The sequence below is a fragment of the Otolemur garnettii genome, unplaced genomic scaffold, assembly GCF_000181295.1.
Source record: "Otolemur garnettii isolate 467f Iridium unplaced genomic scaffold, OtoGar3 scaffold00197, whole genome shotgun sequence".
NCBI lineage: Eukaryota > Metazoa > Chordata > Mammalia > Primates > Galagidae > Otolemur > Otolemur garnettii.
In genome coordinates, this window is record NW_003852592.1 from 1,884,812 (window position 1) to 1,906,744 (window position 21,933).

At 43.6% G+C, this 21,933-nt stretch overlaps 1 protein-coding gene across 1 annotated transcript in view; it reads right to left on the reverse strand.

Moving 5' to 3' along the window:
• The window catches only part of IDO2 (indoleamine 2,3-dioxygenase 2), a 45,691-nt gene extending 27,512 nt beyond the window's left edge, over positions 1-18,179 (reverse strand). Inside the window, exon 1 of the mRNA XM_023507666.1 lies at positions 17,968-18,179. Within this exon, the coding sequence (XP_023363434.1) occupies positions 17,968-18,066 (99 nt within the window). The 5' untranslated portion in view covers positions 18,067-18,179. The remainder of the gene's footprint in view (positions 1-17,967) is intronic.
• Positions 18,180-21,933: the final 3,754 nt, after the last annotated feature.

The window sequence follows — 21,933 nt, forward strand, 5'->3', positions numbered from 1 at the left end:
GCTATAGGCGCCGAGCCACCAATTATAAATTAATGAATCTTTGTACACACCTATAGTCTGTAAACCCCCCCTTCAACCCAGCTGTTCCGCCTTTTGGGGCCAAAGCAACATATACCTTCCATGTACTAATGTATGATTTTACCTGCAATTCCAGTCTTCCTAAAATGTATAAAACCAAGCTGTAACCAAGCTGCTTGAGGGCCACTCACCCAAGACTTTTTGGATGTAGCTCCCCAGCCCATAGTCACACATACATGATTCCAAATAAATGTTCTTTAAATTAGCTCTGTGCCCATAGCTCAGTGGTTAGGGCGCAGCCACATACACCAATACTGGAGTTTTTGAACCCAGCCCAGGCCTACTAAACAACAATGACAACTACAATGAAAAAATAGATGGGCGTTGTGGCGGGCACCTGTAGTCCCAGCTAACTGGGAGGCTGAGGCAAGAGAATCACTTAAGCCCAAGAGCTTGAGGTTGCTGTAAGCTGTGTTGCCATGGCACTCTACCAAGGTTGACATAGTGAGACTATCTCAAAAAAAAAAAAAAAAATCATTTTACAGAATTTAGGGGATTTTTTTCACATTAACAAGACTTTTAATTTAAAATACTCCATATATCAAGGAGTCATATTTTGGGATGAAATTTCCTTCAAGCATATGGTTAGTAATGGAGAAAAAAGTGCATTCAGATGTATCCCAGTGCCATATGACATGTTTAATTCCTGGTGTGTGTGCAAGTTTAAGAACTTGGAAAGAAGAAGTGGGTAATTCTTTCAGCTGCTGGAGGAAATTAAAGGAAAATATTCACATAAATATGATAATTGAGCTTAATTTTGTAGTCCAAATGTGACTTAGGGGGTGGAAATTTGTTTTTGTTTTTGTTTTTTTTTTGCTTTGTTTTTTTAATCTTCTTGTTTCTTTTTTTTTTTTAATTTCAGGTTAATGTGAGAGTACAAACCACTAGGTTACAATATTCAGATGTGACAGGGAGAGTCCCCCTTAATAGTTGTGTCCAGTGCCCAAAAGGTCTGCCAACATCCTTACATTGTGTCCATTAAGTGGGAGCACACACTGGGCGGCGCCTGTGGCTCAGTGGGTAGGGCACCAGCCCCATATCCAAAGGGTGACAGGTTCGAACCCGGCCCCAGCCAGCTAAAACAGCAGTGGCAACTGCAACAAAAATAGCCCGGGGTTATGGCGAGTGCCTGTAGTCCCAGCAACTCAGGAGCCTGAGGCAAGAGAATGGCCCTAGCCCAAGAGCTGGAGGTTGCTGTGAGCTGTGACGCTACTGAGGGTGACAAAGTGAAACTCTGTCTCAAAAAAAAAAAAAAGTGGGAGCACACCAATCCCCTCCCCTTCTCCTCTGTCCCCACTCTCATTTCCCCTCCTCCCAAATTGAATTGAATTGAGCTTTTCTTTTATGTGGGCATGTGTTTGATCGTCTACTGGCTTTGTATTAATATTGAGTACGTTGGATATTTGTTCTCCATTCTTGTGATACTTTACTAAGAATGTATTTCAGCTCTGTCCAGGTTAATACAAAAGGTTTGGGTGGAAGTCTGAAGAAGGGAGAGTAGCAAACCCAGAGGGCACAGCTGGCAGACAGACAGGTGCATCTCGGGACGACACCTGACTCGGGGATGCTAGAATGGAAAGCTCACGGGAAAGGATGATGGGAGATGAGTTTAGGAAGTTAGTTCCAATGCTTTGTATGAAATATCCGAGTTTTCCCTTCATGAAAGCTGGTGACATCATTTGACTTGGATTTTCGGATGATAACTAACTTTGTAGGATTTTAAGACATAAAGTCAGACTAGAAAGCCTTCAAATGTTTGTAAGGGAGAGAAACAGCTCCACCACCACCCCCCCTTAAGATGTAAAGGTTACCTAATGACCTAATTATCAGACAGTCATATGTTGCCCTGTCCTCCCCTGGCTCAAGTCCAGAAAGCCCTCATGGCCCTGGGCTGCAGATAACACCACGTGGAGGAATGTGGAAGCCTCTGTTAGGTACCTCATTGTGCTATCAGGATAAGAGGGTTAATGACAGCACCAAGTGAGGCCTCTGCTTCAGACAAAGGGCGTGATGATGTATTGTTAGCACCCAGGGGGTTTTATGATGTGTGACTCAAATACAGTAACTTTGGAGAGGGGTATTCAAGTCTATGAAGTTCTCACAAAGCAAGGCAGGCTTTGCCAACAATCTCCCCGTCTTCCTGGGATCCTGAATCTTGGCAACAAGGGGCATAAAGGGCAACTGTAACCTGCACAGGGGTGTTTAGTTCCTGGTTCAGTCACACCGTTACTTGTCCAAGGATTAAACTTAGGCCATGGCAGTGAATTTGGAAAGGTGAAAGCATCTATTTAAGATACCTGAGAAGTAAAATTGAAACCACATGGTTAAATTTTGGAAGTAGGGGATTAAGGCAAGAAAATCCCTGACCCAAATAGCCACTATTTATGTGGCCGTGCTGGCTCCACGATTTAGCCAAGCAGGACATAGTCCAGATTTTAGTGACCGCAACGCTAACCCTGGGGATGGCAAACTACACCTATTTTTTGTGAATATAGGATCCCAGCCATTCTTATTAGCTCACATATTGTGTATGATTTATTTTACATTGTGGCTGTAGAGTGAGGCAGATGCAACGGAAACCTTTTGGTAGCTTATAGTATTCAAAGCTTAACGGTCTGACTATTTGGCCCTTACTATCAGTCAGAGAAAATTTGCCAACTCTTGACCTATCCCATGATCTGGGCTTCCTTTTTCAGTGTGTGGCCCACACAAGCAAATGTCATGTCTCCGGGTTCAGAGGAGGAAGTAAGGACCATTTCTACATTTATGAAGTAGGTGACCAAATAAAACGGGGACACAGGCTGCAGCAAAGATGCAGGTGGAAGTCAGAGAGTGGGCGTAAAGACGGTGATTTTTAAATATATCGAGCTTAAAATGTCTGTGGAATCTGAACATAGAGCGGTGCACTGAGAAGTTGGATATACAGCTCAAAGTTCATTATGAAAGTCATATTAGAAATAATCGTAAAACTGTAGTAAAACCCCCAGCTTGTGGTTAAAACCACAGTGTGTATAACATCATTTGAAAGAGGGAAGTGAAGCAAGAACAGAACAGCACAAAGGGGAATGTTCACACGACGAGTGGAACTGAACCCAGCGGTGCAGGGATTTTAGGAGTTCAGCGAACCACCGGAACAGTCCTATAGGAGAGAAGACATTAGGGGATTTCACAGGAGTAGGGAATCACCACCAGGTCAAATGCATCATTAGAAAGTTAAAGTAAGATTTTTCCCCCTTTAAAAACAAAAGCAAAACCAGGAAGCCAGTGAGAGGTATTAGTTTCTCTATGTACATGACACAGTAATTTAGGTCAGTTTAAACAGTGTTTAAACTTTTGTGTGCCAAGGAAGTAAAAAGACCTAGAAAATGTCCTGTACTTCCCAAGGAGAGTTGCCTACGGGGGGAATTGCATTTGAGAGCCGTCTCCTTTTCTTTTCTTTCTTTTCTTTTTTTTTTTTGCACAGTTTTTGACTGGGGCCCAGTTTGAACCCACCACCTCCAGTATATGGGGCTGGCGCCTACTCATTCAAGCCACAGGTGCCACCCAAGGGTTGTCTCCTTTTCAAATAAGAAACTCTAGCAATTTACTGTCCCCTGTTGCAAGAGGCAGAGATTGAAGGCAATGGTGAGAGTTAAGTGATTTAGGCGGAAGATGCTGGAGAAGGGGAAAGTGGAGACTAAGAGTCCACAGGGCATCCGTCTTTGCCGGGAGAAGGAGGAGATGTGGAAGGTGGATGCCTTCACTTTATGCACCCAGTTGCTCAGTAAATGGGAGTGAAGATTAGGCGTGTGATGACACATAAAATTAATCATAGCAGGGGGCGTACTGAAAGGCCCAGGTTTGCCACCAAGAAACCATGCACACTTGGAAATCCAAGGAGTTTTATTCTTTTCAGGCATATGCTTGGGTCACTCCCACCATCAAAGTGGTTGTAGAAGGGAGTGGCCCCGAAACAAAGGGCAGGAAGACTTTTATACACTTTCTCGCAGGGTATTATGGGTTGCAATAAAATGCTAAGGAAGATGGCTGAGGAAGAAGCCAGTGTCCGCCTACTTATTGGTCATCGGGGAGGCCCGGGGTTTTGATACGTTCCCTGTCTTTTCGTAGTTGGGGTCTTTGCTGTGTGACCTTCTGATTGGTTATTTTTATCAGGGCTGTTTACCTGATTCACGGCCTGTGTCTGTTGGGGAGCTTCTTGCGGCTCCTGCCCCCCCCCCCTTTTCCTTTGCCTTTTCTTTTCTTCAGTTTTTTGTTCTTCCCTCTTATAACTATTAACTATTATTGCTAATCTAAAAGAAGAAGAAGAGAAAAAGTAATAATAATGAAATCACGGCTGCCCCTTCAGTACCAGGGGGCTAAACCTCAATAACATAAATAATATAGAGGGTGAATGAGAGTCAGGGAAGTTTGAAAGCTATTTGTTTGAACAGGTGTGGTAGAGGAGACTAAAGATCTCAGGACCCCTCCCTGCCAAGTTCTTGTGCAGAGGGACGGTCAAGCCTGGTGGCCGAGTCATATGACACCCCTCAAACAGTAGTGTAATGAACATTCTGCATTAGCCAGAGCACAAGGAAAGGTTAAAAGGCCTTGGGCCTCTGTGGGGGACTTCATGCTGGCCTCACATAAATAAGGACATGCAAATTATAAATTCGAACCTGCAGGCTAAGTCTAGCTCTTAAAACTAAAGTGTGTTTCGTTCTACAAGGATCAGATTGACTACAGGCTTATTTTCCCAAGTGTAGAACAGAGACAGGACAAGATCAATCCTTCCTCCACCCACCCAGAGACATTTGCAGAATTCATTCTTCCTTAAATCCCTTTTTTCTCTTCAAACATTCGCCTTATTTTACGTGAATGTGGATTTCCTAGGATATAACAATCTGCCTCACCGCCCATCCTTCCCCTGTTTCTTTCTGTACTCCCTCTCCCCTTAAACACTGAGCTCCCAAATCCTGCTTTGGAAAAAACAATCACATATGCATCTCACGCTTATATTTCTCCCAGGCACCTCCTCAAAAACTGGCTTAATAAACCTCCATTGGTTGAGATTGTGGCTCAGTCACTTGTTTTGGGTTGTTAAGTATAAACCTGCAGGTGACTTATTTGTTAGAGGTCCTTTCTCCCTCGGAACCTAAAACAAACCTGAGTTCAAGCTCCTAATTAATTCTTAACTTTGGTGCACCCAACACCCTATCCCCCATCTCTGACTTTGATCATCTCCTTGCTGTCTTTGACCTTGAATCAATTCAGGATGAATGAGTATGGTACTCCCTGTACTGGCTTTTCACAGCAAATCAAATTATACCAAATGTAATTTTTGTATTTTTACTATAGATTTGGGGAACATGGACTTTGTTCACAGGGAGGAGATTGCACCTTCCTGTCTTCCTCAGGTGTTCCCCACACAGCATCAGCATCTGGGGCCTGTCTTCTTTCCCCAGAAGAAAAAACGTTTATAAGGATGATGGTATAGTTTGCTCCAGCAAAACTCAGCTGTGGTACAGAAGAAGAAAACTGATACCTCATATAAGATTGGGGATTTATAGCGTGGCAGAAGAGGAAAAACAGGAATAAAGGCAGAGAGAGGTACAGTGAGCCTAGCTGACTATAAATAGCAACTGGTTTTATGAACAAAACGTGAATGCAGTTACAGAAATGATGGAGTAGTAAATTGGTAGTTAATTCTGTAACAGAAAATGAAGGCTGCTGTGTCACAGTAGTATTCAGAAGACCCCTGTAAAATGGGTTTTAAGAACAAAGCTGTAACTATATTTTGACCTCTGCTTTTTCCTTCTTTGAGGCCTAGATAAGGAATCATGTCCTGAGCACTAAATTAAACCCTCCTAGGTCTCTGCTTCCTGGCTTGCATGGAAATTCTTAAATGCTTCCTTTTGTGTCAAGCCAGGCCCACTCCGTTCTTTAATACCTACTTCATCTTGCAAGTAACTAAAAAGGGAGAAAGGATTTCAAAGATGTTCTACAAGCCACTTAAAACATACTCTGGGGCCAGATGCTGCAGCTCAAGCATGTAATCCCAGCATTTTGGGAGGCTGAGGTAGAAGGATCTCTCCAGGCTTACAGTTCCAGGCCAGACTGGACAACATAGCAAGATCCCATCTCTACAATAATAATTTTCTTTTAATTAGCTGGGTATGGCTGTGTGAAGCCATGACACCTGGGGAAACAAGCTTGGAATCAACATTGTCAGTATGAAATTAAACAGACTTTAGCTTTAGGAACTAGAGTTAGACTACAGACCTAAGCTATGATTGACATGCCCTTGTGTATAGAGGCCTGCAAAGAATTTCTTTAGGAGTGCTCTATAGTCCTCCCCCACCATGCCTGAGACCTTTTAGCTTTCCTTGAGGGTCTGGCTAATGCATAATCTTAGGGACAGCTGTTCATTTGGAAGCAGGTAAGGGGGTGCTACATGACTCAGCGTATGAGCTTGACCTTACTCTTTGCTTAAGAACTCTGAGAAGTGGTCCTAAGATGTCATTGTCCTTTGCAGAGGACATTCGAAAGTCATGAGGCTTATACAATGGAAGCATCCCGATTCCCATCCTTCCGTCACTCCATCCAGCAGTGATGACTCTGCATGTCATGTGTTCTTCCTGACATTCATGTGGCATATTCTCCATGTCCATCATTACTAACTAGCTCTCATTCTCTTCTTCCAAATTTACATTTCTGTGATTATTAATGGGTTGAGAAATCTTTTTTTTTTAATGTAAAAATTTTCATTAATCCTTGCCACGGTGGCTCACACCTGTAATGCCAGCACTTTGTGAGGCCAAGGAAGGAGGATTGCTTGAGGCTAGGAGTTCAAAGCCAGCCTAGGCAACACAGTGAGATCCCATCTCTAAAACAAACAAAAATTAAGAATTTAAAAAAAAAATAGTTTTCGTGGTGCAAAAAAGGCTTCCCCTTACATACTTTCAGTAGGGACACATTTTTGTATGACATTAAAAGACATTCAGTTACAGGTTAAAGAAAGACTATTTCTTGCAAACCGAAGATAAGGTAGACAGATCGTGCATGAAGCGAGGAAAGCCACATCAAAGCATCATTATAGACAAAATATTAACTATTAATATGTCTTGGAATATCTTATACTAAAGGTCTTAGCACAGTGGTTTTGCCAGCACACTTCATTATCCTGAAAGGCAAAATTAAAAGCAATACCTTTATTTATCAAGCAAATGATTGTCACATAATTTGGTGTAGTCACAACAAACCTCCCTAAGAACAGCATCATGTGAGGGGCTTTGTGCTTTTTCAAGCTCACAGAGGTCATGAAAATTAGTGCAATGGCCTGGCTGTAAGACAAGAGGACGATGGGCACCCCTGCTGAACCCAAAGTCCATGCCCTGCCTGTAGCAGTCTGTGTGAGTCTAGATAGGCCAGAGCAACAGAAGCCAATAGCTCGGTCTGACAGCAAAATGTGCTCGCTTTCTTACAGGGAGTCAGCCCACACACAACCGTAAGTATCCCCAGTGCTCGGCGGTGACAAGGGGATCAAGAAAATAAAAACAATAGAAATAGAGTAGAATTTACAGAATGGGCCAGTGGGGCCAGCGCCCTTTATGCGAGAGACAGCCAACTCCAGGGGCACTAGGTTTGTATCACTTCTCCTGATCAGCTAATGGTTGTTTGCAACAACAACAGCATGCTTCATCCTTGTGGTCTCTCAAGTCCTAATTCTCCATTACCCACCCAGTTACCCTTTAGCTGTTTTCATTACTTTTACTTCTTAAAGTACTTATCAATCTCTAGCCAGATTACAGAAAACAGAGGAAAAGGGAACATGCACTTGGAGCTGGAGGCCACCCAGTTAATCCTCCGTGTTCCTGCAGGACAGATGAGTCGACACCCTACTCATCTCAGGACCAGGGAGAAAAAGTGCTGAATCCTCTAACTTCACACCCACGGGCACTAGCCTTTCTTGTTCAATGAGTCAGCTGCACATGCTGTCCTAGTCAACCTTAAAATGGCTTTCCAAGCTCTTTCAGCCCCCAGCCAGGCCCTGACGGATCTTTTCCCTGAAGCCTTCCCTGACTTCAGCCAGACCTTTTCCTGAAGTCCTTTGATGTTCACACCAAGCTCTCTTGTGAAGCCCCCAGTATAGTGAGTTCTCTGTGGAGGCTCATGTCCTCTCCCGTTATCTGACTACCTCACCCTGATCACAAAATCGTTCGTACAATCTTTTCGTTATTATATCAACCTAACTCTACTCCCATAACCCTAACTTAACATAATGTCCACCTACAGTTTCTCACGCCACCCATCACAGGCCCAGGAGCTCTGTTCTCTGTCAGTAGAGCAGCCACTACCTGGAACATTGTCAGTTACTGGACTATTGTAAGGCACAGGAAAAAGAAAAGGCATAGCTTCTTTTACTTAGACCAAGCAGGATGTTTTTTCTTAATTTGGGAGATGTTAGAAGGTGTGATAGCGGTTAAGACTGTTCTCAAATATTCTGTAGCTTCCCCCTTTTGTACACAAAGTCTGGTAGCAAATATTTGTCCACTTGCAGTTCTATGTAACCATGGGACTTACTTGGCCAATAAAACGTAAGTAGAGGAAAGTCTTTTCTTAGGCTTTGGATATCGAATTTGTGTGTATGTGTGTGTGTTTGAAATACCCATTCCTACCAGAGTAGTCAAATGAACTAACATTTCATTCATGCTCCTGAATTTTATTTATTTACTCATTTATTTATTTTGGCCGGGGCTGGGTTTGAACCTGCCACCTCCAGCATATGGAGCCGGCGCCCTACCCTTTTGAGCCACAGGCGCCGCCCCCTAATGCTCCTGAATTTTAAATCATGCTTAGAAGGTACTTCCCATGCTAACCTCATTTCTTTTAAAGTATTTGAAGTTTTACTGTTAATTCCTAAATCTTCAATCCTTCTGCATTTGTATGTACATGTTATAAATTAGAACATACTATCTCATTATTTCTATTCTGAAATAGAGAACGTTAAGTCCCGGAGAGGTCAGATGACTTTCCTGAGGTTACACATCTGGTTAGTGACCAGGGCCACGCTCTTTGGACGCCAAGTTCAGTGTGTTCTGCAAACCTCCACAGAGAACGGTGGGGCTGAGAGGATGAGGGTGGAGGCAAAGGAAAACAAAGATCAAATAACTTTAAATGTTTTTCTTCCCTTTATTCCCCAAATCGGAAGACCCACACAGAAGTGAGATAAACAGAAAAATAACAAAAATTTTTTTTGTATACTTATGCCATGGAATACTAAAACTTCTTGTTTTATTTTTAATCTTTGTTCTTGACTTTTATCAATACAACATTCAAAGTATATTTTTCAAAAAGTTGAAGAAGAATCCTACAAGTATAGAATGTATGTCAGAAATGTATTTAGCTCATTGATGATAAAATCATTAATCAAACAGCAGTGCATAAACTGAGTGTTTACAGAGTTTTGAGGAAAAAATGTTGGAATAAAATTGCTGGGTTAAATATACAATCAGCTAATGTCCTATAAAGCAGTCCATCTTAAGTGCTGGAGTTATATTTTCCACTCAGCATAAATAATTTTCAGCAGCATCTCTGTATAAAAATATACAAATTAACATCTAACTAGATGATTAAACAATCCTAAAACGAGGTGATGTTCTAACAGTCTCATTTTATAACACAATTAATATGCTGAATTAATTTGTATTTTGAGTTGTCCTTTCATCTGTTGACACCAAAAAGACTCACAGCCCTGGTTTTGCTTTTGGATAACTTTCCATAACTCATTAATAATCTAAAGGAGAATATCTTTTTAAAAAATTTATTTCATAGAAATTACAAGCTCTTCATTAGATTAACACTTGGTTAGGTCAACAGTGACTTTTGGCTAAGACAATAACACAGCAAAATTTAAAAAAACAAAAGCTTATACAAAAGTAAACCAGGTAAATATCAGCCAGAAAGTTGAGTGACAATATTCTTAACTGGCACCAAATTATTAGTCCATCTAGGACAGTGTTTTCGACCTTTATATCTCGTGCCACACTTGAACCTATGTTTAAACTTCCATGGTGCACTTAAATTAGGTTGATCAAAGAAAAGAGTAAAAAACATATCCTTACTATGCTTTGAACTTCTTTCAAAAATAATTTAACTAATAATCATTAACAATTTTCATAGCACACCTAAGATCCTCTCATAGCACCCTGACCTGGGGTGGCTAAATGTTTTGTTCTGGCTTCAGACTCTCTGCTTACGCCCTAACCGTTCTGCCTTAGCCTGCAGCTGCTTGTGGAGGTAGCACCTTCACAGACATGAGTAACTTAAATGAGGCCTTTTGGGTGAACCCTAACTCAGTCTGACTAGTGTCCTCATAAGAAGAGGGAATTTGAGCACTCAAGACTGCCTGGCGTCGGCACGGAGAGGCAGGGCCGCAGGACAGCATGGTGGGAGGCAGCCGCCCTCTCTGCGGCATGGAGAGAGGCTTCAGAAGAAACCAAGACTTTGGCCACCTTGACCTTGAACTTCTAGCCTCCAGAACTATGAGAAAATAAATTTCTGCTGCTTAGTCCACTCTTTCTGTGGTTTTGATGGCAGCCCCAGCAAAGTACTACACTTCTTAATGTGTCTTCACAACCTTGATGTAAGAGTTCTGCAGTCTTCTTGGGCCCTGGCGAAGACCACAAATGGGACTTGATGCGATCAATAACATTATGTTATTAAGATTGATTAATTTCTTGCAAAGTTTACGTTGCATTATTAAGTTTAAGAAGCAAAATATGAGTTTGAATAAATAATAGGATCGGAAGTTTATAACTTTACAAACACACACACCCCCACACACACAAACACGCATTCAGATAAACACACTCTGAAAGAAATATCTCCAAACACTAAAGCATTTTGATTCTGTGGTAGGACTAAGAGTAATTAGTTTCATATTTTTCTTAATTTTTAAATTTTTATTTAATATCCTTTTACTAACTTAAAATACTCACATTTAAAACATTTTTCCCTGAAAATGTTATGGTTAGTGATAAGCCACCATACTTTAGTGATCTTTCAATTTATGGCACTCATAGCAAGAATTATACTCCTAGGCCAAGAAGCCAATGCAGTTTTTCAAGTTTTAAAGAATAATAATAAAATAACTGTCCAGGTGCAGTGGCTCAGCACTTGGGAAGTGGAGGCAGGAGGATCACTAGAGCCCAGGAGTTCGAGGCTGCAGTGAGCTTTGATGTTGTCACTGTACTCCAGCTCTGGACAACAGAATGAGACCCTGTCTCAAAAATACTATTCCTAGTAATAATAATAATAACTAACCAGTAAAAATTAATGGAAAATAAAATTTCAAACAGTAGATTATCAGTTTATGGTACTCCTTAACCTGAGATAATTGACAAAAGATTTTTATTAATAATGGAGCCGTGAGATGATACCAAAAGAAGCCCAGAGATTAATCATGCTTTTCAAGATCAAATTAAGGCATATGATTTGATAAATACTGGCCTCCTCCCTTCCAAACATGGAGGCCAGTCCGGCTGGAGATAATTGTGGTATAAAATGGAATAAAATATCGTATTTCAAATTAATCGTGATTAGACCATCTGGGTTGTGCAGTCTGACCTAACTCATCATGTTATCAATAAAACTCTGGGCTGGGGATGACCTCGAATTATAAGGGGCTTGAGGTCATAGAAATACCTAATTGTTATTAACTCCTTACTTCGATAATCTCATTCAAACCTCAAAGCATGCTTGAGAAGTATTATCCTCTCATGAACAAAATAAAGTTCAAAAATATCAAATATAACTTATTTGTTTTAAAACTGGTAAGAAGCTTTGCTAGGAAGGTAACTCAGATCAGTTTACCTATTCTGGAACTTGCCCATGCCATGGGTCAGGATTCATTGTGTTGACGACCTACAATTTCTTACCTAGTGTAATGCAGAGATTCGTCTCGAAGGAAAATCTCATGAATTCCAGAGAGTAATTTCCCAAGGACACACAGATCTCAGTTGGGAAAAGTGAAGAAAGAAACTTAAGTCTTTTTTTTTATGAAAATATCCTTCAGCTGCCACTCATCCCTACGACATAAAATTTTTGTTTTTATGTCTCATCAGAGACTAAAATCACAATGTTAAATTTTATGCACATTTATGAATATATCTTTGCTTCTCCCCTCCTCCCCCTGAATATACCACAATCCTCAACTTCAGAAACACGTTTTCAAATTTATGCAGAAGAAAATGTCCTTTCCCGTGTAACTAGGGTCACATCGTTACTTAAAAGCAAAACTGAAAGGATTGAAATTAGGCCTCCCATTTGATCCTGCAATCCCATGACTGGGCATCTACCCAGAAGAAAATAAAATCCCTTTATCATAAGGATATTTACACTAGACTGTTTATTGCAACTCAATTTATAATCACCAAAATGTGGAAACAGCCTAAATACCCACCAACCTAGGAATAGATTAACAAGCTGTGGTATATGTACACCATGGAATACTAGTCAGCCACTAAAAAAAAAATGGAGACTTTGGGCAGCACCTGTGGCTCAAAGAGTGGGGCGCCGGCCCCATATACTGGAGGTGGTGGGTTCCAAACCCAGCCCCAGCCAAAAGCTGCAAAAAATAAAAAATAAAAAAATAAAAAGATGGAGACTTTACACCTTCTGTATTAACATGGATGGAGGTGCAACACATTCTTCTTAATAAAGCATCGTAAGCATGGAGAAGCAAGAATCCAGTGTACTAAATTCTAATATGAAGGCAGCAGATGAGCTAATACAAGGAGGAGCAGGGAATGAGGGAGCAGGGAGAGGGGAGGAGGGACGGGATGGGGGGTCATGGTGTATGGCACAGGTCTTGGGGTCGGGTCACAAGTATAAGAGGGACTTTATCTAACAAATGCAATCGGTGTAACCTAATTCTTTGTAACCTCAATGAAGCCCAAACAATTAAAATAAAAACAAAAAAGCAGAACCACAGCTAGAGCTCAGATGGGCTAACACAGCTGCCCGCCCCTTGCCCATGTGCTGGCTTCATGTTTTGGCTTCCTCTGACCTCGAAGCTACAATTTTACAGCGTACAATGTGTGTGTTTTCTTCAGGAGAACCAGGTCACGCTGGTGAACACGAGCTCACACTCTCAATGGTACTTAACTGCGTTCCCACGTCTTCTCGACTATTTTGTGCTCTGCCTTCTCACCTGTCATTGGCCTCCTCCCTCTGATGCCTGCAGTGTCAGGTTTGGGGACCTCAGGACACGAGAATACTTTCAGTTACCATTGCTCAGGTTCCTGCCCCCCTCGAACCTTCCATCTTTTCTCCTCACTTCCTACGGCAGGTTGAACGGCACCCCTCTGAATCTCTCTCTCTCTCTCTCTCTAACACACACACACACACACACACACAAATCTGCTTGGAAACTGTGAATGTGACCTTCTTTGGAATAAAAGGGTCTTTCTTGATGAGATCATGCTGAATCAGGGCAGGCCCTAAAGCCAAAGACAAGTGTCCTATTAAGAGAAGACGCAGGCTCGGCGCCTGTGGCTCAAGTGGCTAAGGCGCCAGCCACATATACCTAAGGTGGCAGGTTCAAATCCAGACCGGCCGCCAAACAACAATGATGGCTGCAACTACAAAATAGCTGGGCATTGTGGCAGGTGCCTATGGTCCCAGCTACTTGGGAGGCTGAGGCAGGAAACTCGCTTGAGCCCAGGAGTTGGAGGTTGCTGTGAGCTGTGATGCTACAGCACTCTACCCAGGGTGATAGCTTGAGGCTCTGTCTCAAAAAAAAAAAAAGAGAAGATGCAGACAGAGTTGGGGGTGTGGGGGAAAGACACACAGGCCGTGTGAAGGTGCAGGCAGAGCTCTGTTGCCACAAAACCAAGACATACCTGGAGCCCCAGGAGACAGAAAGGTGAGGAAGGTCCTTCCCTGTGCCTTGGAGGGCAGCTGGCCCTGCAGAGACCTGTCAGTTTGCAGTTCTTTTCTTCTCCCCCAGTGGTACATTTAAAATTTCACTTTGCCTTTATTGTACTTAAACTACTCCCAGTCCCTTCCCGGTGCTTTTAGTCCCACAGCCATTGCCTTAAGCTCAGCCCTTTCTCTCCAGCCAGGCCAGGAGGTGGTCTCTTCCCTGCCCTCCACTCAGCCTGCCTTCCAAGCACGGAGGCCAGTCCGGCTGGAGATTCTGAATGAGCTGTTGCGACGGGGCATCAGCATCAGGACTTTTAAAACATTCCTCGAGCCATTTTGGAGTGCAGCCTGTGAACCACCACATACCTCACATTCTGCAAGGAGACTCTGCACATGCCAGAGGCATCAGGTCATTTCCCAGAAACGTTAAATCTCAGTTCAGAGTCCACCATCTGGGATCCCCGCTCCCCTGTCACCTCCTTTCCTGCCAAGGTAATTTCCTTGTGACCTTTATGTCTAAAGAGAAGTGATGTCCTTCCCTCTCAAAGCACACACACATATACATGCACTCATGAGATGTGGTCTAACAAAAGATTTCTGTGGTATATTTATAAAGGCGAGTCTGTGAGGCACAGATTTTCCAGGCTGAAACACTGGAATGAGGAAAGGTTTGAGCATTTATAAAAACAATGGGATAACATAATTGAAACCAAGTCAGACGTTTCCCCCCCAAACAGATTTTTTTTTTATTATTTGCTAGCTTGACCCCTTTATTTTTCAGCAACTTTTTATAGAATAGGAACCATTAAAAGCCTCTCTTTTGAAAGAGATTCCAGAGAACATCTCTGAGGCCAGCTGACCTGAAGGAAGGCCGCCCACACTGTCATCAACGAGGGTGAGGCCTGGCTGGGCACATGGACAGAGGCACTGACCGGAATTTCATAACCCCGGGTTGCAACACCGCTGCCCAGTGATGCCCGGGCCTGGCCTCTCCTCCTCTCTGGAGCAGCCCTTCCCCACCTCTTCCCAGAAAGGAAGGTGGGTCATATTTTCACCAAATGAAAGAAAATTAAAACTGAAACACAATGCTGCGTTTTGAGGGTCCTGGGGAATTCGACTCTATCAGAGTGGAGCTACCTTGTCAGGGAATGGAAATGTCTTCCAAGGGGTCAGAAGTTCACAGGAGCTTGATGCTGCTACTGTTTCTCACCTAGTTCCTATATTTACAAAAAAGGGAACAGAAAGAGAGGAACTGCACAAGTTGGCCCTGTCTGATGTGTCCCGACTGCCTGGCACTGTTCTCCACAGCGCAGTGTGCGTACTTAGCCCTAATGAGAGTGTGACAGGTGAAGCCAGAATGGAGGTCTGTCTGTCTGTTTGCCTGAGACACGTTCTCCTTCTGTCCCCCAAGCCAGAGTGAAGAGGTGTTGTCACAGCTCACAGCAACCTCAAACCCCAGAGCTCAAGAGATCCTCCTGCCTCAGCCTCCCCAGAGCTGGAACTATAGGCACACACCACCAGGCCTGGCTAATTTTTCCACTTTTTGTAGAGACAGGTCTTGCTCTTACTCAGGCTGGTCTTGAACTCCTGAGCTCAACTCCTGAGGCCTTGGTCTTCCAAAGTGCTAGGATTACAGGCGTGAAGAGTGGAGTTTCTGGCTTGGTGCCTGTAGCTCAGCAGTTAGGGTGCTGGCCACATGCACTGAGGCTGGCAGGTTCAAACCCAGCCTGGGCCTGCCAAACAACAATGTCAACTACAACCAAAAAATATTAGGGCGTTGTGGCAGGTGCCTGTAGTCCCAGCTATTTGGCAGGCTGAGGCAAGAGAATCACTGAGCCCAAGAGTTTGAGGTTGTTGTTAGGTATGATGCCACAGCCCTCTACCAAGGGCAACACAGTGAGACTCTGCCTTAGAAACTCCATTCTTTTTTTTTTTTTTAACAAGTCTGGACTGGAATTCAGGGACCTGTTTCTAGGCCTCACGCTGCATTTATCAAGGTGTTTTCCTGTTGGTTGGGTACTGCAGCTTCCTAGAGGTGGCCCCAGATCTCCATCCAACAGATATGAAAACTGGGGCCAGACAGCAGTGGTTCACTCCAAGCCACAGGAACCAATACATGCAAATTAGGGTGACTGACTCATTTTGGTTTTCCCAGGACTTTCCAAGTTTAGCACCAAAAGTTTGGCATCTCAGGACCCCATTTAGTCGCTGGCCAACGGAGATGCTTGGTCCTCAGTGTCAGAGCACACAGTGGGCTACTCTGGACCACAGCCGCGCTCTGCACAGTGCCGGCAGTCTCTGCTCCCAGTGCAGATCTGTGACTTGGCTCAATGCGACAGCTCTCTGCAGAGAACTTTGAAAGCAGCAAATAGTTCTCATCATTTATATCTTTCCAGTAACACTTAGAAATACATAAGCATCAGGGCAGGCTGAGTGTTCATTGAATTCTAGATCATTCTTTATTCATTGGTAAGTGGAAAAGCAGACAGTGTGGGGAAGGCAAGGAGCTTATTCTAAGGTCATGGCAACGTCTGCACCCTCAGTTGGTAGGTTGTGAACTCTGTGCTCTTGGCCCTTATTTAGGTATGATAGAAAAAGATGTCCAGAGTCTCACTGTGTCACCCTCGGTAGAGTGCTGTGGCATCACAGCTCACAGCAACCTCAAACTCTTGGGCTTAGGCAATTTTCTTACCTCAGCCTCCCAAGTATCTGGGACTACAGGCGCCTGCCACAAATAGCCTGACTGTTTTTTGTTGCAATTGTCATTGTTGTTTAGCTGGCCCAGGCCAGGTCTGAACCTGCCAGCTTTGGTGGATGTGGCTGGCCGTAACTACTGTGCTACAGGTGCCAAGGCAATGTCCAGAGTCTTCAAGTATTAGCCCTACTTTTGCCACTAATAATGACTCAGACAAGTGGCTTCCTCTAGACTTTAGCTACCCCAAACGTACAAGGAGGGAATTAAGACCAGATGGTTTGCAGATTCTAGGCCATGGACTACATTCAGTGGAAAAAAACTGCCGATAAAGCCTGGCTTCTGTAACAGATTTGAATTACAGGTTAAGCCATAATTAAGAATCAACAAAGAGGTACTGTTTGTTATCAAGTTCCTTCTTCTTCTCAGAAATTCTTACCAGCACCCTGAAAGCACCCAAGATCCCCCTGTCCTCTTGTTTTGCTTTGACAGCAAATGGAGAAAACTAATTTACACCAAAATGTTAGGGGTAGTGACTCAGAGCAGTTTAGAAGTAAGCCATCTTGGAGAAATCTGGATTACAACATATATCCCATGCAGAGGAAAGAATTTGTAACACTGAAGTTCAGCTGTTCTGTGGGAGGACCTTTTCTTGTTTTTTTGTAGAGACAGAGTTTCACTTTATCACCCACGTTAGAGTGCTGTGGTGTCACACAGCTCACCGCAAACTCCAGCTCTTGGGCTTAGGCGATTTTCTTGCCTCAGCCTCCCGACTAGCTGAGACTACAGGCGCCCACCACAACGCCTGGCTATTTTTTTGTTGCAGTTTGGCAGGGGCTGCGTCTGAGCCCGCTACCCTCAGTATATGGGGCTGGCGCCCTGCCCACTGAGCCACAGGTGCCACCCCAGAGGGCCTTCTCTTGCTAACACGTCACATGACACAGGAGAACACACCTGGGAAGCCCCATGGTGCTATGACCCAGGCTCTATATTTGTGTATATAATTTATCTAAGTTCATTCTTTTTCTTGATACCTATAGCTTTGGGTACAATTTTCCTGGCCTAAGTGACTATCCAGCACAAGAAAGTGGCACAAAGCCATCCCATTTAGATCCTCTGCTATAGCGGGCGATTATAACCCTATGCCCTATCAGCATCTTTCTCCAGTTGATGGGTTGGTGTTCATATTGTATCTCTCCAAATAACCACATACATTTACAAAAAGAAAAAAGAAAAACAACCAACCAACAACTCAAGAAACTTATTTCTGACCTGGTCTGAGCCTCTGTCCTTACCAGAGGATTTGGAAGAAGAAAGCCATACTCTTCTGAGATGTGGAATCTTCCTAAGGACAACGGCAGCTCTGTCTTCGTGCTCTGTCTCTGGGGCTCCATGATTTTGTTTGAAGTGTCTGCACTGAAGCCGCCACGGTGTAGACAGCTGAATGCATCCAAGACCCAGGTTCAGAAACTTCAAAACTGGGTCTTCTGGTTGCAGCTGGCTGTGCAGTGTGTCAGCAACAGGGGAGAACCTTGCCCTGAGGTCCAGACTGCCATGAACTTTCTCTGAGACAAGGCTGAGCAAACAGTTAAAGACTGCTGATGAGACAAATAGGCAAAGTAAACCAACTCTCACACACACGAGCCCCCACAAAACCCTCTGCTTGTCCCACTCACACCTGCAACATGAGAAGATTGGTTTTAAACCCAGAGACGAATTTCCTCCACTTTGGAAAGGGAGACTGAACTAGATACACATGGCTGATCAAACTTGTATCCTGGCAGGAATCTGGTCCGTGATGACCCTGACAGCTGGGCCACAGCTGTCCCCTGAGAGTGAACTATTAAAACTAGAAGTTACATTCCGGCAGTTGTTTCAGCGATGGGTGAGGAGGCTGGGAAAAGGACTCTGAGGACTCACCAGAAAGCTCAGAGGGGTTTTGTATGCCATTTGAACAAAATAGCCTACAATGGTTATTGTTTGTATTTAAGAAGTAATATTTTTTGAAATCTTTGATCATATTAAAGTAAAATATATATCATTACATTCAAACCTGTACTGTTATTAAACAACTTTTCAGAACCCACCATGAAGAGGGGTGACTTTACTTAGGAAGTAGGGTACCTCTAGTGCTTAGAGATCAGTCAGCAGAGCCACATGCATGTGAATAGCCCTGTCCAGTGTCACACTACTGTCCATTAACAGACAGAGGACTTGAGCTAATGTTTCTCAATTTTCAAGCCATCGCCCTGTTTACCAGATCAGGCTGCTAGTCTGCCCAAGGTGCCATCACAGTTAAAATTCCAGTCTGTATAGAGCCCAGTATGGTGTCCACTCTTCACAGATCTGCACTGGGGAAATTCTGAAAGCCCCATCTTTTGCCCAGTGGACCCTGAACTTAGGTCATTAGGTTATAAATAGATTTATTCAGCTGCTAATTTATCCATACACACCTCCCCATCTTCCCTTTCTCTAAGATACTTAGAAAAGCTAAAAGCTGTACTAACTCAGTAAACAGTTCCCACAGAAGAGGAGGTTTCAGTTTTGAAGGTTGTGTGCCCCAAAGCAGCCTAACTGATTTATGGCCCATTCTGAGGCTCCTGAGAGCCACTCTCAGCCACCTACTTCCCCTCTCTGATTAGTCTGGCCAGGACTTCCAGTGCTGCATGGAAAGTGTTAAAAGCCAGCATCTTGGAAGAAAGTAGAAAACACCTTTCCCCAGTCAGTATGATGTGAGTGTGGATTTATTATTTTGGGGTACATCCCTTCTGTATTTAACTTGTAAAGAGTTTTTATTGTAAGGAAAACCATCCACTTCCCCTCAGCCCCGTATCCAGCCAGCTTTGCAGTCCAGTATCTTACACTTCCCAGAAGCAGTTTCTCAACCTTTGTGTGTTTAACCATCCTCTTGGTCTTGCCTTCTTCCGCAGACGAAAAGGTACCTCATTTACACACTCAGTCACACCTGCTCCTTCCCACTGCCTCTGCACCCTCTGGAGAGTTTGCTGAAACGCAGTAAAGCCATAAAATCATAAAAACTTAGAACTGAAAGAGTCATGGAAAATGTTGTGGCTCAAAACCCTCATTAAACACAATAACCCGAGATTTATGGGGATGAAGGGACTTCCCAAGGCCAGGGTGCTGTCACTCTGGACATTTGCATCGGAGCTGGTGTAGAATCTTGATTTGTTGCCTGTCCTCCTGGTACTCGCTCAGGCCCACCAGAGAATGAATCTCTGTTCTATCACCCATTAGCTATGTGGCCCTTTGAGCAAGTAACTTAAAATTCTGAGCCGCCTCTGTTCCCACATCTACAGGAAATAAGTGATGTTTACCCCAGAGATGTTACGTGATGAATTAATGAAGCACTTCACATACAACAGTGGACGTTGTGTCTCTCATGCTGCTTTCTCCCCGCTCTGGGAATCTTCAATGCTCTGTACTTCTCTCCTGCTGTTCTCACTATATCTTTGGTTTAGCCATGCCTCCTTTTTTGGTTTCAGTCCTGGGCACACAGATACCTGCAGGGTAATTACAGCCATTGATCTTCCTCCATGTTCAGATGTGTTTCCATCTCATCCTGCCCCATCAATTCTATCCCCAGGTTCCTGTTTTCTTGTTCCCCAAAGTCCAGACCCCTGTTACTTGTGGGTCTGTAAATAGCTCAGGTCCCGCCAGAATAAGCTTCTAGAGCTCCTAGTGGGTAATGAAATACAGTTCAACTTTTCTTGGTCTGGCATGCCGAGATGTCGTGATCTGAAACTTCCCTACCTGTACACCGACCTCAAATGCGATTTGCTGCTCCTGAAACCACCATAACTCAGTTACCTATGTTGCTGTGTTTATACCATCTCCTCTTTCAGAAAATTTCTCTTGATTGTCACCACATCTAAACTCCACTCATATTTTGTTAAGTTCTTATTTTAATTTTATTTTTTTGAGACAGAGTCTCACGATGTCACCCTCAGTGGAGTGCTGTGGTGTCATAACTCACAGCAACCTCAAACTCTTGGGCTTAAGTGAGTCTCCTGCCTCACCCTCCCAAGAAGCTGGGACTAAAGGCACCTGCCACAACACGCCTGGCTATTTTTTTTTCTTGTTGCAGTTGTCATTGTTGTTTTAGCTGGCCCAGGCCAGGTTCGAACCCACCAGCCTCAGCGCATGTGGCCGGTGCCCTACTCACTGAGCTATGGGCACCACCCATAAGTTTTTATTTTAATTTTTAATTACCACACAACACACAAGAATTTTACACCTTCATGAGGTGCCCGTGATATCTTGGTACATGTATGCAGTACGTAATGATCAAATCAAGTGACAAGCATCCTTGTCACCTCAAGACATTTACGATTTCTTTGTGTCAGGAAGTAGAGTGCTATTGCAGACGGGGTGGGGTGGGAGAGGTTGGTTAGTGCATACAAAACTGTAGTTAATCTCACTACTTCACTTGACTAGTCTTAAAAAACAAAAAAATATAGTAAAATTAGAAAGAACAAATTCCACTGTTCTGCAGCACAGCCCAGCAGCTGAAGTTAACCATAATTTATTGTATATATATCCAAATAGCTAGAAGAGAGGACTGGAATATTTCCCAGCATAAACTGCACCTGCCTCTCGTGATCTCAGTACCGTGAACCATTTTTCAGAACTATTCTTTCCTTCTATGAAGTTCTACTGTCAACCTGAATCTCTTTCACCACCTGTCAAGGTCTCCTGGAATTGACCATTACTGAGATTTTCACCTTGTCTCTCCTATCAGATGATAAGCCCCTTGGAAACAGAACCCACACTGCACCCAATTTTGTATTTTTCTGCAGCAGCAAGTCCACTGTCTGGTGCTCACTAAGTATTGGTTGAATCAGTGATGTCTGGGAGCCTCATCATGGACCCTGAACTTCTAGAACTGGGGTCTTGATGTCACTTAGACCTTTGTGCTGGTCTCTGCTGCTCTGCTTAACTCCTAGAAATGCTCCCTGCAGAATGGGGCACAGGGCCACACCCTGCATAGAGCACTGTCTGGCATCTTATTTATTAAGAGGAAGTTGGCTAGGACATAACTGTGCTTGGGAACTTCCTCTCCTGGCAGGAGGGCTGGGAGTGTCTGAGCCCCGGGGTCCACCTTCAGCTTTCCTGTGATTTACGGTAGTGTCAGGACATACCGAGGATTCCATTTCGTTGGAATTGGGTAGTAGGGCCTTCTGGACGTGGAAATTAGAAAAAGAAGAAAACGTGTTTATAATCGAAAACTTTAGGGCGTGTTT